The sequence below is a fragment of the Oppia nitens genome, unplaced genomic scaffold (assembly GCF_028296485.1).
Source record: "Oppia nitens isolate AA-2021 unplaced genomic scaffold, nextdenovo-longstitch-racon4-pilon3 scaffold9_pilon_pilon_pilon, whole genome shotgun sequence".
Lineage (NCBI taxonomy): Eukaryota > Metazoa > Arthropoda > Arachnida > Sarcoptiformes > Oppiidae > Oppia > Oppia nitens.
The window spans coordinates 1,307,119-1,322,639 of record NW_026533253.1 but is presented as its reverse complement, the minus strand read 5'-3'; the positions used below and the strand labels follow the sequence as shown (position 1 = coordinate 1,322,639).

Here is a 15,521-nt window from a genome sequence, read left to right as displayed (position 1 = left end):
AATTATAAAAATAAGAATTAAATAAATAAATAGCAAACTTGTTTGCTTTATAATACTTGTAATAAATGTTAATAAATACTTGTAATAAATACATGTATAATGTATAAAGTTTTTGTATAGAAATAATATACAAAAGAATTTTCTTTTTAAATATTAAATTAATTTTTTTTTTTGATGGCATCACAGGGTTTATTACAACAAGGTTTACTACAGCAGAGTCTGCAAAGTTTGGCCGCACAGGCGGGTCAGGGGATGTTACCACAGTTAGCCGCTCAACAGTTGCAACAATTACAAGAATCGCAACAAGTCTTGCAAAATGTCAGCTCACAAGCGCTCAATACTAACAACCAGTCCTCACAACAACAACAACAACAACAACAACTACATCAACAACAACACCAACAACAACAACAGCAATCCCAACAACATATGTCCTCTCATCATAACAATCAACAGCACTTACATCAAAATCTTTCACAACATAAACACAATACCAACTCATCATTTTATAACAATAATAATAATAATAACAATAATAATAGTTATAATAGCAATAATACAAATAAGACTAATAATTCATCGCTTATAACAACACATCCGACGCTCAAAGCAGTGGCCACTCGACCAACTGATCCAAATCCCGATGAAATGACAGACTTGGAAGAGTTGGAACAGTTCGCCAAAACATTTAAACAAAGAAGGATTAAATTAGGTTTGTTTAGTAAATATTAACAAATATTTTGTTAGAATTTTAAAATTATAAAAATTATATATTACTATGAATTATGAGTTAATTTATAGTAATTTTATGATATATGATATATTGTATTAACTTTTGGGATATACTATATAGGCTTCACTCAGGGAGACGTTGGTCTAGCAATGGGTAAACTGTATGGCAATGACTTTAGTCAGACAACAATATCACGTTTCGAGGCATTGAATCTAAGTTTCAAAAACATGTGTAAATTGAAACCATTGCTCCAGAGATGGCTGGAAGACGCCGACGCTTCGCTCAATAACCCGACGGCACTGACCAGTTCTCACTCTACACCCGAGTCTATCAGTGGTCGACGTCGTAAAAAGCGGACGAGTATTGAGACAACAGTGAGGGTATCATTAGAGAGGGCTTTCCTACAAAACCCAAAGCCCACATCTGAAGAGATAACATTACTATCGGACTCGTTATGTATGGAGAAAGAGGTGGTCAGAGTGTGGTTCTGTAACCGACGACAAAAGGAAAAGCGTATAAATCCTCCGTCGGGCTCATCCATCCTATCGATGGGTTCATCGCCGTCACCATTGCTTGGTCTGTCACATTATGGCAACCTTAATGCTCCCGGTTCTACCTCATCATCATTCAGTTCATCTCCCGTACCACATATGATGTCTGGCGGTCATCACATGCATCTCAGTCAACGACAGCACAGTGTTAGCCCCATAACAGCGCACTCACATTACCCGCAAAGCCCGGAAAGTAGGTCGCCATCATTGACACCGAACTCGGGTGTGTCGGCCCATTCCGGTCAATCTACCTCAGCCAACAACATGCCATCCCTGGCAAACATTCCAAACTCTATGGGACTGTTATCTCGACCAACACTCAAGTCTGAGCGCGACTGAGAGTAACTTTTCAAATATATATTTATATATTACTAAATTGATATTATTTTTTAGCGTAATTCATAATTTTGATAAATATAAACATTTATTAGATAAGTTAAAAGTTTATTTTTATCATTCATTATTATAATTATTTTATTTTTTAATAATTTTCCTGAATTAATTAATTAATTGTTACTATAATTAATTTTTATATTTTATTTGCGGTACCGGGGATATTGTAATATTAAGTTTTATTATTAATTTAGTTATAGTAATATCATATAAACTATTTAATTAATTAATTATCTCAATATAAAAAATATTAGATACTTGAGATTTTAATTGTTTTTATTAATATATTTTTATTTTGTAAAATATAATTATTGAAAAAGAATTTTTATTATAGAAATTTATTAATTAATATTATGAAAAATATCCATAAAATTAATGGTTTCTTAATATGTTTACATAATTAATAATAATGTACTTAATAATTAAATTAAAATATCATAAATATATCGTAGGATTTGACATAAAAAAGTACTAAAATATATAAACAAAATAAGTTATTTGTGACTTTTGTTTATAAAAAATTATTGTTTTAAATATCGTATAAAATTTTGCAATTGAACAGTAGTTCAAAATTTTTACAAATAATAATTAAATAACTTATTTTGTTTATAGATTTTGTTAATTAAAACAAAAATAAATCTATACCCATAACATTATTTATTATTAATTTAAAGAAAAACATTTTTATTTTTATCATTTTGGAGTTACTTAGATATTGGAGATTTTTTTGGAAATAATTTTAGCATTGATATAGCTTTTTAAATGAATGATACAATGAACTTAACCTTTACCTCAATTTTACATAAATGCAATATTACCTCAAATAATAATATATTTATATATTATTTAATTAATATTATATATTTATATAAATAACTTTATAAATAATTAAACATTCCTTTTATTTGATAATTCCATGGCTTTATTAGCAAAAATCAATGCATTCAATAACAAAAAAGTTCTCTAAAATCTCTTTATTTTTTTTTTATTTTGCCAAATAATTTGTTATCTATTGTTATCAATAATATGTGTAATAATAATATAGTGTAAGGCAGGGACTGATTTGGCAATTTTTCCATTTGATTTGATTATATATACTATTTATACAGTATATTATTGACTATAACTTTATTGACAATGGCATACATACAATATTATTATTACTACTATTACTATTAAAATATGTAATTCTCAGGAATTTGAAATTAGGATTACTTTTTTGAAAAACTAATGACAAAACTAATTAAAAAATTGTTTTATTTTTATTTTTTTGTAAACTGATAATTACCGCATAAATTTGATTTTATTTACTTTAATTCCATCTAATTTTATTTTACCTCATATTTTCTTAAATAATAATTATTATTATTAGAAATTATTTTTTTCTTATTCATCTATTAAATGTAATATTTAATTAATTTTGACATTAAAAAAATAATATATATATATATATATTTTTGTAAAGCATTTTATATAAATGTTATTTTTTACATCAAATCAAATTACCAATAAAACAATCAAAATAAAAATGTTAGACATATTTTGTGATTTTAATACACAATGAAAATTATAAACGGGTTATCAAATGAAAAACATTAATTAGTTTTTCATTAATTTATTGTATGATTTTAATGTCAATTAATCGGATATTTTGCTTAATTTGAAATTTATTATTTAATTAATTAATTAAAACGTATTTATAGTATTATTTTATAAAATGATTGCATAAATCATTTCCATTAAATACTGCGATCTTATCTTATATTTACAATTAAATATCTCAGGGATAATCTGATGTAAGAATTTAATTTGTATTAATTAATATATAATAATTAAATTAACAATTATATACTGAAATGATTAATTTTTTATTAAGTTAAAAAAATCCGATTTTATAATTTTTTTATAAAATACTACCTCTTAATAAATCTTAAAAATCAAAACTATATTTTTCAAAATACAAGAAAATCATATAATTATTTTTATTATTTATACGAGATTTTACATTATGAATATACAACACCACCATTACATTTAAACATTATTATAAAAAAAGTTTTATCATAAATAAATTATTTGCAATTAATCTTTTATAATTATAATAATAAATACTTTTTAATAATAAATTATATATATATATATATATCTGAGATGCAAATTTCTAGATGTGATTTAAATATTATTTTATCATCATCTGAAGATTTTATTTGCATAATATATATATATATATAAAGTAGGTAATGTGTGCCAGTGCGTCAGCTAATTGTACTGTATATACTGGTTAATTAAAAAAGTAAAACTGAAATATTATAATTAGGTTTAAAAAATATAACGACATTACTTTGATCATCATTTTAATATATATCGATTTTTCATAATATTTCATTAAAGCAAATGTCGGAAATATTATCATTAAATTTATTAAAAAACAAACATCATTTGTAAACATAAGGATCTATACATAAATTTTTAGGTCCTTATTGTAAAACACATAAAACATTATATCATTATATATAGAATATTGTCTATTCATTGTGTGAGCTAAGCATAACTGATTAGTTGAGCTTAAATACAATTGAATTTATTTGTTTGTTTTATATTATGATTAAACAATTTATTGTAAAATATTTTCAATTATTAATTTTTAAAATAAAATAATATTTACATAAATTTTCTTAATTATAATGTTATCTTTATAATATTAATGGTTAATATAAATATACACATGTATAATTTTCATGTTTTTATATTTATTATTATTATATATATATAGCAAAATTATATATGAATTCTTATTAAAAGCAAATTATTATTTTATAATTTCATATTATGTATATAACTGAATATTATATAAATTTTGATTAATAAAACTTTTTTCCTAATTTGTTGTCTATTTTTTAAAAAAAAATAAATAATTGCATTTTATAAAAATATAATTAAATTAAAAAGACTTAATACTTATGAATTTTTTATTGAAATAAATAGCAAATTAATATTTAAACAAATTTTTTTATTATCATTATTTAATAAAAAATAATTCAATAGTCAAATAATAAATAATATCAGGATTATTATAATATATCAAATGTCTAGTATTATATTTAAAATGTCTGTTTTATTTTAGTTAAATTTATTGTTAGTTTAAATGAGTCAACAAATACAGTATTAAATAATAAATTTATTTACAAATTATGAGCCAATAATTTGATATAATATTTTTTGTTTGATTTTATATCGTATACAATCATATTTAATAATAAAATGTTGTTTTGTGTTTATTTTTCACAATTATGAATATGTTTTAATGTTGTAATTCAATAAATTAGTGTCATTTGTAATAAATATAATTAAATAACATTTACTTATAATCATAATTAAAAAAAAATGTTTAACATTAATATCAATAGGTAAGCAATAAAACTAAAAAATTATAATAATAATCAAACCATAATTATAATAATATTACAATAAATCATAATATTTGCAATTAAAAAAAAGAGACACAAATGGACATATCATAACAATTTTGTTTTTCAAGTTTAATGTTAAATAACAGTCGTTCAAAATGTATAGTAATACACTATACTATAGTCAATCAAATTGATGTTTTATAGTTTAGTTTTAATTAATAGTTTGTAATTATAATTAAAATAAGTTCTCATATAAATTTTGCACATAACTATTGAAATTTGCAACTTATCTCAATAATTTAATTTGTATATAACTTAATTGTTGGTTTTTTTAAAATGTCTATTTTGTTGATAATTGATTTCAAATTTAATAACATAAATGTTTTATTCAATAATAATTTTTATAGGTTTTTATTCAACAAACAACTCATTTTCAAATTAACATTTCAATCAAGAGGTAGTCATTTAGTCACTCATTTTTTCCAATCACTTAATATACTGTATGTACAGTATATATATATACAGTATATTCAAAAACCTGATTCATTTACTTTTGATTTGCAAATTTTGATTAATATTTTCAATCGATTTTGATATAAAAAAACAAATTTAGTTTTGCTTTTCAAATGTGTAATACATATGTGTAGAAATTTTGATAAACATTTTTCTTAATAGGAACTGGTAGTCATTATATGTGTTAATTTTTAGGAACATAAGTTTTTTTTGAAGAGCCATATTTAGGAAGGCATCATATGGTCATTTGCTATCAATTTTTAATATTATTATTAATCTGTATTCAATTTACTATTTCCATTAAAAAAATTTAAATAATTTTTTTTCATACAAATAAATTATACTAAAAGAAATTAATTAAAAATATTTTTTTCTGTGTTGTTGTTGTATGTGTGGTATGTTTTTTATTTTATCAATTGCTAACAAAAAATAGTAAGCAATTGAATAAATGGTTTGAATTAGTTGATGGATTGACACCACTTTATATATATATATATATATGTGAACAATGCATATTCAGTTATGTCTCTCAAAATGTATATATTGTATAATATGAATATGCAATGGAATGTATGGTATGGTATGGAATGGTATGTAATGTCATATCAATGCTATAGGTGTGCAAACTTCGGCAAAATTGTTGACCAAAACTCGTAACATTGTTTTAGCATTATATCAATTGTTATTATTTAAAAATAATGTTATTTCATCTCTACAATCCTATTAATTTAATTTTCTAAAATAAATTAATATATATATACCTGTATTTGTCAATTAAATTTATATATCAATCTTGAGATGTATTCAATATATATGTATGTTTTTATGTATGTGTGTCTCCTTAATAAACAAACAAAAATGAGCGATGTATTCATAATAAAAACAAATATACAATATTTTTACGTATATTTAATGTATATATAGATAATCCACTAATATATTGCTACAAATAATTTCAAACAATTTTTTCGCCAAATCTTTCAATTTCTACACTATTTTATATATATATATATAATTATTGCAAACAAATTTTATTTATAAAATGTTGTTTCACGCCATTTGTTATTAACACAAGTTTTCTAAATAATTGTTTTATTAAAAACTATAAAATAAATAAATATTAAAAAATCTAACGTAATATTTTTTGTGCTAATTTTTTTTATTATTAAAAAGTGTAAACCAATGTTGCACATAATTTACTTATAATAAGTTTTTTAAAAATCACCGAGATAACTAATAATTTAAAATAATAACCATGAATATAAACTAGGTTGCTTAACAATTAAACAAAATATATATGTAAACCATAACCTTAGTTTTCAATCATCAAAATTATCCAATTATTTATATATATATATACAATAAAAGCTTATAAACACTATTAAAAATATGAAAAGTGGAAATCAATGTTATACTGTATTATTATTACAGTAGTAGTAGTATTATTATTCAGTTAAATGACATTTTTTTTATCAAAACTTTTACGAAACTACAGTCATTTGTGAACAATATTACAGATTGTGGGTAATATTGAGATATACAGTATATTAATATTGCATAATACAAGTTATGATATGATAATTATTGAGTTGACAATTCAATAATAAAGTCAATTCATTTACGTATAACAATATTTTGAATTTATCATTAAAATTAATAATAATAATAATAATAATAATTGCTACAATTTAGTGCAATTCAATCAAATCTTATTATTAATTATTTGATTTAATTAATCTAATAATCTGTTGACATATTGTATCCATTGGTTTTTTTTATTCACCCAACAATTAAGTTTTAATATTATATTTTTTAGAGATATTATTATTTTGATTTCCACTTTTTTTTGAAAGCGAGAAATAAATTAAAAAGAAAAATGGTTTTTATAGTTCAATAATAATATAATAAATATATAAAGTAATGATTTGTATACAATATTTAATGAAACACCAAAAAACCATAAATTGTTATTATCTTATTATATTTATCACTAATTGTATAATATATTTAATGTTATTATCAATAAATTTTTGTATTGATGTGTAAAAAGAGTTTGCGATAACACATGATTTATATATTTATATATTACAGTCATTTTTATAGATAAATCATAATTATAAAGACATTACATAATCACCGGATAACTAACTTTGTGTTTGTCTTCATTCGCGTTCAGACTTTACAATCAATGGAATGGTTTGTTGTGTTAATGACATACCACCTCCACCTCCACCTCCACCACCAATACTGGGACTCAATGAGTTTGAACCGTTAGAGTTGGCAGAATAGGAGGAGGCGGGTGTTAATGGGGAACGACTTTCGGGACTTGGAGGCAGCATAGGTATGCCGTTAGAGTTGTGCGGCGCCAATGAACCGGTCGATGAGGCGGTAGAGAAGTTGAACGATGAGGTAGTCGTCAAGTTTGTGGGCACCGATGTAAACGCCAACGACAATGGATTAATGGGTGAGTCGACCGGGGATTCAGAGCCTAGTCCTGATGGCGGGGGATTAATCCGCTTCTCCTTTTGACGTCTATTACAAAACCAAACTCTCACCACTTCCTTCTCCATTCCTAATGAATTACCTAACATTGTTATCTCCTCGGAAGTGGGCTTCGGGTTCTGCAAGAACGCCCTCTCCAGTGACACTCGGGTACACGTCTCGATACTCGTCCTCTTTTTACGGCGTCGACCACTCAGCGAATCGGGCGTCGAATGTGCACTATTAAGTGCCGTCGGGTTATTGAGCGAAGCGTCGGCGTCTTCCAGCCATCTCTGGAGCAATGGTTTCAATTTACACATGTTTTTGAAACTTAGATTCAATGCCTCGAAACGTGATATTGTTGTCTGACTAAAGTCATTGCCATACAGTTTACCCATTGCTAGACCAACGTCTCCCTGAGTGAAGCCTACAATATGTTCGACATTGTTTTGTTATGATTTAGCAAAATAATTACATACTCTATATTACTTATTTAATCATTATATCATTTTATATTATCAAATATCATATTACAGTATTATATCGATAATATATTTGAATGATTAAATAAAAAAGTTTTCTAACTTTAAGTAGTGCTTCTAATTTAATGTAAAAATAGATGAAAATATTTTAAAAACTAACTATTTTAACAAATTATTTGTTACCGTAATGTTATACCGCTATTATTCAGATTAAATATATTTTTATCAATATATTAATCAACAAAAAAAAATTTGATACAAACCTAACTTAATCCTTCTTTGTTTAAATGTTTTGGCGAACTGTTCCAACTCTTCCAAGTCTGTCATCTCATCGGGATTGGGATCCGTTGGTCGAGTGGCCACTGCTTTTAGCGGCGGAATTGCGTTAAGTAATGATGAGGTGTTTGTATTATTTGTAATATTATTAGTATTACTATTAGTATTGACACTATTAATAGCAATGTTTGTACTAATTTTGTTGTGAATGGCGTGAGTCTGTTGTGAATGATTGCTGTTGTTGTGGTGTTGAGAGTGGTTTGATGTCACCTGTGATTGTTGTCCACCACTCGACTGTTGATGTGATGACTGTTGTTGTTGTTGTTGTTGCGATTGTTGACTCTGTTGTTGGTTAGCACTGATCGCCGATGAGTTGGTAGTGGTATGCGGTTGTTGTTGTTGTTGTGAGGACTGGTTGTTGGCATTGATGTGTTGGTGTGATTGTGAGCTTACGTTATGCAGCACTTGTTGTTGCTGTTGTTGTTGGTGTTGTTGTTGTGATTCTTGTAATTGTTGTAACTGTTGTGCGGCGGCCGCAGCGGCCACTTGTGGCAGTACTCCCTGACCACTGGCCAAACTGTGCAAACTTTGCTGAAACAATCCTTGATGTAGTAATCCCTATGAAATTTTTATTTAATAGAAATTATTGCAATAATTATTAGTTTATTAGTTAATTAAACCAAAATTATTGGATAAAATTATTATTATATTAAAATTATATTGAATATCATACTTGATTTTGAAGTAATAGCTGTGCCTGAAGTTGTTGTAAATTAGAAGGCAATTGGCCTAACTGTCCCAATTGACCCAACTGTCCCAATTGGCTCTGTTGTTGCAATAGAAGTAAAGGCTGAATATTCTGTAGATTTTGTTGCTGTTGTTGTTGTAGTTGTTGTTGAAGATGCTGTAAGTCTGTATTTTGTGAACTGAGTCCAGCTATTGAATTGGTCACCGGTAGCTAATTATAGATAATTATAATTATATATTTTTTTAAAATTATTTCAGATTAATATTAAACTTCTGATATTTCTAAAAAAAATTAATTATTTATTTTTGTTAATTATTAGACATTAATAACTAATAAATAGATTTAAATTCAAATTATTATCTCCAATAATAAATAATCATTGAGTATATTCATTGTATGTACGCTTTCTAACTAATTTGCGATAAGTTATGTAAAATCTTGCAAATGCTTACTTTGGATGCCTGGTGTAACTGTTGAGCTAAGCCGGCCTGTAATAGCAATTGTTGCTGACCTGCCTGTGCCATCAACTGAGAATATAAATTATATTAAAAAAATTTTATATGACTTTATATCAAATCAAACAATACCTGTGAAAGAAGTTGATTAACAGACATGCCATTAGCGGCGGCGGCAGTGGCCAGAGCTGCGGCCGCTGTCGCAAATGTCGTCGGTGACAATTGTGGGGCATTAGACTGTCCACCAGTTCCACCATTTAATCCATTATTTGTGGTATTTCTATCATTGAAGCTCTTATTTTGTGTCCGATTTGATACCAACTTTGAAATCATGTTTCCGTTGGCTATCATTGAGTTCTTGCTATTGAATTGAATGTTATTGTGAACTAAACCTACGGTCGCGTCTATCGGCTCGTCATCCATGGCCTATAAAAAAATCCAATCCAATGATTTAATACATAATCATTACATTATTGTTGTAATTTAAAACTTTTATGTGAAATACTAACCAAATTAAGCGCTTTGTCTGAGTCTAGGCTGTTATCGTCGTCGTGACCCAAATCGGCCGAATCAATGCTCGACCGACTGTCCTCTCGGTCTGACAAATCACCATTCATTCCCGTTTCTGTAATATTAACCAAATATATATACATTATTAGTAATTTACTTTTTTGTTAATTTAATGTAAATCAAATCTCATGTTATCAAATATAATAGTGAAATACAAAAATATATAAATATATATTACAGTTATTTTAAAAAACATTAACACATAAAACACATTCACTTTTTTTAGTAATATTTATGTTTTTAAGTTAATATAAATTTAACTATAAATTTATAAATTCAAAACTTTATAAAAATTATTTTATTAATTAATTTAATTTATACATGCGGGATAATTATTGAATAATTATTAATTAATAAAAATTTTTAACTACAAATTTAATATAAATTTTTAAATAAAAATTCATAATTAATTTAATAAAACATAAAATTTATGTGTAATCATAAAATGATTTTTACATTTACATAAATATATTTATAATTATAAGCATAATATTTTAATTAAAAATTCATATATAATTTTACAAAATATGATGGCTCAGTATCTTAATTACGTATACATTAATTTTTGTGTACACATATTATTTATATTAAAAAAATAAAATTCATTATACTTATATTTTGAAATTAACTTTTATTATTTTTATTATTAAAATAACACTGTTAAAAATTAATTAAACTGATATTTAAAAAAATTAATTAGTAATAAGTTAATAAGTAACAAAATTGAATATTAAAAAACAAATACGATAATTTAAATACATTATAACTATTAATATCTTGCATATATGAATATAAAATTTATTGCACTAATAAAATTATTATAAAGTATTATTGTTTGACTTTATTGATAAGAAAAATAATAGTTTCTGTAAACATAATACATATTTACAATATATATTATTTTATTTCAATATAAATATATATATTTCCATTTGATTATGAAAATTTTATGAATATTTATATATGAATACTTGTTTTTTAAAGATTAGATAATATAATATATATTTTTTATATATAAATTTATTTGTCAAAAACTTTAGTTTAGTGAACTTTTTATTTAAAACAACAGTATATAAATTTATATAAAAAAATAGCAATAATTCAATGTAGAAATTATTTATTAATTATTAATAGTAAATTTCATTTAAATGCCAATGAATTATAGGCAATAATAATAATAATAATAATAATAATAATAATTAACCTACGTAGTTGAAAATAAATAATATTATTTACATAATAATGAGCATTGAATTATCAACATAAATATCTTAACAACATTATCTGTTTAATTGTTTATAAATATTAATGTAATTATTTGATAAAAAGAGTGCAAAAATCCTTTATAATTTGTTTTTTTATATTTTAATTTATATGAATTTATTTTATATGAATTATAATAACTGTATTTCAGTTAAATACAATTTATTATTAATAATTTTCAGTTTTATAATCAAAACTTTACAATTTTTCCATTTTATGTCAACAACTTTGTATGTTATTTATAATACACTGGATATTAATGCCAATACTATTGAGATGCTATCAAAACAATACTCACAGCTATACTGTAGTATGACTTTAAAAAAATAGCCGTAAAATAACAAAATAAAAATTCTCGTGTTTTTGTTAAAAAACATCGGAATTAAAACCAAAAAAAAAACTCAATACTATTCAATGAGTCACTGGTTTTAAATATAAATGTGTTTAAATTAAAGGACCCAATTGTTATTGGGGAGAGAGATAGTGTGTTGAGAGAGAGAGAGAGAGAGAGAGAGAGAGAGAGAGAGAGAGAGAGAGAGAGAGAGAGAGAGAGAGAGAGAGAGAGAGATTTATTATTCACGTATTTTGGAATTTTTATCAAAAAAAAAATAAAATAAAATAAAAACCTCTCATACAGTGAACGATAAGAGATGTGAAGCATAAGTGAATGCAAACAAAATAACGGTATTTTTTGATATTCACTTTCATTGTATTATTAGCGATACTGTAGGACTGTTATTGGGTGGTGTAATGTGCGTGTGTTTGTGAGTTTGTCTGCAGTGTGTATGAGCACCGGGATGTGTGTCTATCAAAGTATACAGTATAATGCAATAGGAAAATAAAAAACGTAGAAACTATGCGCGTATTTGAATCTCTTATGCAAATGGAGAGCACACTTACGTATTGTATATATTTATATATCTATATATATATATAAATACAGTGAAACATAATGGTTATGGTTATGCAATGGTTATGCATAATGTGGTGAATATGTTTACAATTATACGCAAACCTACTATATATAGCTTTTTATATACAGAGTATAAATTCGGTTCCGGTTTCTTCATTCACTGTGATTACAGTGTTTTTCAGTGTATTTTTTTATTGTGTATATGTTTAGCAATGTTTCAATTGAAAGACCATATAAAATATAGTAATATATATATATATACAGTATTTTACATTATATATAAAAAACAAGTGGGGTATCGCATAACAAAATCAATTTATGACTAGATTATGCATATCTTAAAAGCATTATTATTATTATTATTATTTATTTTTTTTGTCTCTGACGACACATCCCTTTACATTGCATTGACATCCCATTGATTGCCAAATAAAAAAAACTTCTTTCAATCACTCATAACATATACTCAGTAAACACTTGGAGTTAGTCTTGAGATTCAAATCAAACACGAGTTGGCTCTCAATATATAATATACAGTAAATGTGATGATTTGATCCATGAATGCTATGAACAAACAGTCAAACATAGAGTCATATCATTAGATACCGGTGTTTGACTTATTTGAATACAATATGTTATTTTGTTATCACTTTCAAAAGTACAGTAAAACTTAGTTATAAATAACAAAATTTTCTAAATTTATTTTAATAGCTTTTTTATACAAATAAAAATTATCTAGAAATGTTAACATTTACTAATATAAATTAACTATTATTTATTTATAGCTAATAATAGCTGAATTAATAAAAAATTCAATTAAAATTTACTAAATATACTATAAATTGCTTACATTAAACAATATATTTATTATTCACTATTGAACTACGGTATCAATATATAAATATATGTATATACAGTATATAAATATATTTTGTTTAACTAAAGTAAAATACATTATTCATTGGATTTTCATCTCATTTTTACAACAAAACACTGATATCATAGTAGTAGTCAAAAAACATTTGACTGAGCATTGGATGGGAGATAAAGTCAAGAGTATAAAAAAATTTATGCAAACAAAACAAACTTTTATTTTTTTATGCTATTCTCATATATGGAAATGTATGTACTCTCGGATGTCTTGTTAACATTGCATAGATATAGAGCTGACATTTGTATATATTATAATCAATGGAAATATTTTTGAGTACATTATTAAAAGCATCACTCAAAACAAATATATATATATATATATATATATATATATATATATATATACAGTATATTTGTTGACTATTTAAATAAAGCTTTTATACAATGAATTTCAATGTTTTTTACAGTAACAACAAAAAATATTTGTAATAAAATTTCGTTAATATTTGTAATAGGTTGCAACAAAAATTTTATCTCATATATTATATATGTATTTTAGAAAATACAAATTGTTTTTAAGCTTTCGTTTTTTTAAAAAAAAGATAAAATATATTTCATTGTATGAATATATTTCAATCAAATTTTAATATATGATTTAAATTTTAAAATATATATATATAATATATGAGATACTATTAGAAATGATTATTTTTCACAATTTTTTTTGGCCACACGTGTGAACAAACATTAAAGACCAGACATATTAAGTATTTGGGGGGATATTTAATATTGAAATACAAAGTAATTTAATGGCAGACAGTGAGACACCATTGAGATAGTGGTGACTAAATTAGAGAGAGAGAGAGAGAGAGAGAGAGAGAGAGAGAGCAAATTGTATTGTATAAAACTTGGAGTGAAAAAAAGATCTCAATTTTGGTCCCAATATTTCCGTTATTTTAAAGTGTGATTTAGTGCCATAACTGTTAAGCTTTATTATATGGAGAGTAAATTTTTTACACTATTCAGTTGTACTGCCATTTGACTATACTATTGATAGGGAATGGGGAAGGGGAACGGTAAGTGGAAAGTGAGAGTATGTCTGGCTATAGTAGTACAGTAGTAGTCATGTGTTTGTCTGTTTTTTAGAGGGAAAACAGCTTTACAACAAACATAACTTCAAGCGGGAGGAGATGGAGGTCTACAACAGTGTCGGCGAATACGGGGAGTGTTGGGAGTCGGGGAACATGAGAGGGGTATTATATTTATAGTATATATGCTGTATATAGATATAATATATATATATATTTAAACTCGTATACAATTTGAAGGATTATGATATATCTGTGTTACAGTGTGTGACACATAACATATTGCTTTGATTGTGTTTTTATGACTGCAAAGTGTTATAAAAAAGCACTTTATATTTGACTTTGAGGTTCAACCCAATTGTCACCAAATCTTTTTTAAATACTTGCTATTGCTGTCAATTTGATGCTTTTCAATACACTATATGCCTCTTTGATTGAGTAAACAATACACTATATACCGTATATAGAGGTTATATATAATAGCTAATTGATTTATATGGCATGATTTAAGTGGCTTAATGTGAGAAAAAATTTCATAAATCATGTTATTTGTTAATACAATCATTTAATAACTAATTACATAAAATCTTTATAAAAACTATTTGTATAAAGAAATTTCTAATGTATTTATAAAATTTAAAATTTATATATATTATTAAACAAATTAAAGTTTATAAAAATTGTTTATGAAAACATGATTAAATTTTGTTATGTATTTTAATGCATTATTAAAGCACATAAAAACATATTTTCTCAAAAAAAGTTTTTTCTA

At 24.7% G+C, this 15,521-nt stretch overlaps 2 protein-coding genes across 7 annotated transcripts in view; one reads left to right on the top strand and one right to left on the bottom strand.

Moving 5' to 3' along the window:
• Positions 1 to 1,663, top strand: part of LOC128964841 (POU domain protein 2-like) — a 111,980-nt gene extending 110,317 nt beyond the window's left edge. For all 5 annotated transcript variants that reach the window (XM_054311487.1, XM_054311489.1, XM_054311486.1 and 2 more), the window contains 2 exons: positions 187 to 712; positions 854 to 1,663. In XM_054311487.1, coding sequence (XP_054167462.1) covers positions 187 to 712; positions 854 to 1,623 — 1,296 coding nt within the window. In that variant the 3' untranslated portion in view covers positions 1,624 to 1,663. The remainder of the gene's footprint in view (positions 1 to 186; positions 713 to 853) is intronic.
• A 5,998-nt stretch (positions 1,664 to 7,661) lies between these two features.
• LOC128964857 (POU domain protein 2-like) overlaps positions 7,662 to 15,521 on the bottom strand; it is a 57,283-nt gene continuing 49,423 nt past the window's right edge. For both annotated transcript variants that reach the window (XM_054311508.1, XM_054311507.1), the window contains exons 3-8: positions 10,552 to 10,667; positions 10,175 to 10,468; positions 10,040 to 10,114; positions 9,573 to 9,797; positions 8,827 to 9,457; positions 7,662 to 8,508 (exon numbers count right to left, since the gene is read on the bottom strand). In XM_054311508.1, coding sequence (XP_054167483.1) covers positions 7,763 to 8,508; positions 8,827 to 9,457; positions 9,573 to 9,797; positions 10,040 to 10,114; positions 10,175 to 10,468; positions 10,552 to 10,667 — 2,087 coding nt within the window. In that variant the 3' untranslated portion in view covers positions 7,662 to 7,762. The remainder of the gene's footprint in view (positions 8,509 to 8,826; positions 9,458 to 9,572; positions 9,798 to 10,039; positions 10,115 to 10,174; positions 10,469 to 10,551; positions 10,668 to 15,521) is intronic.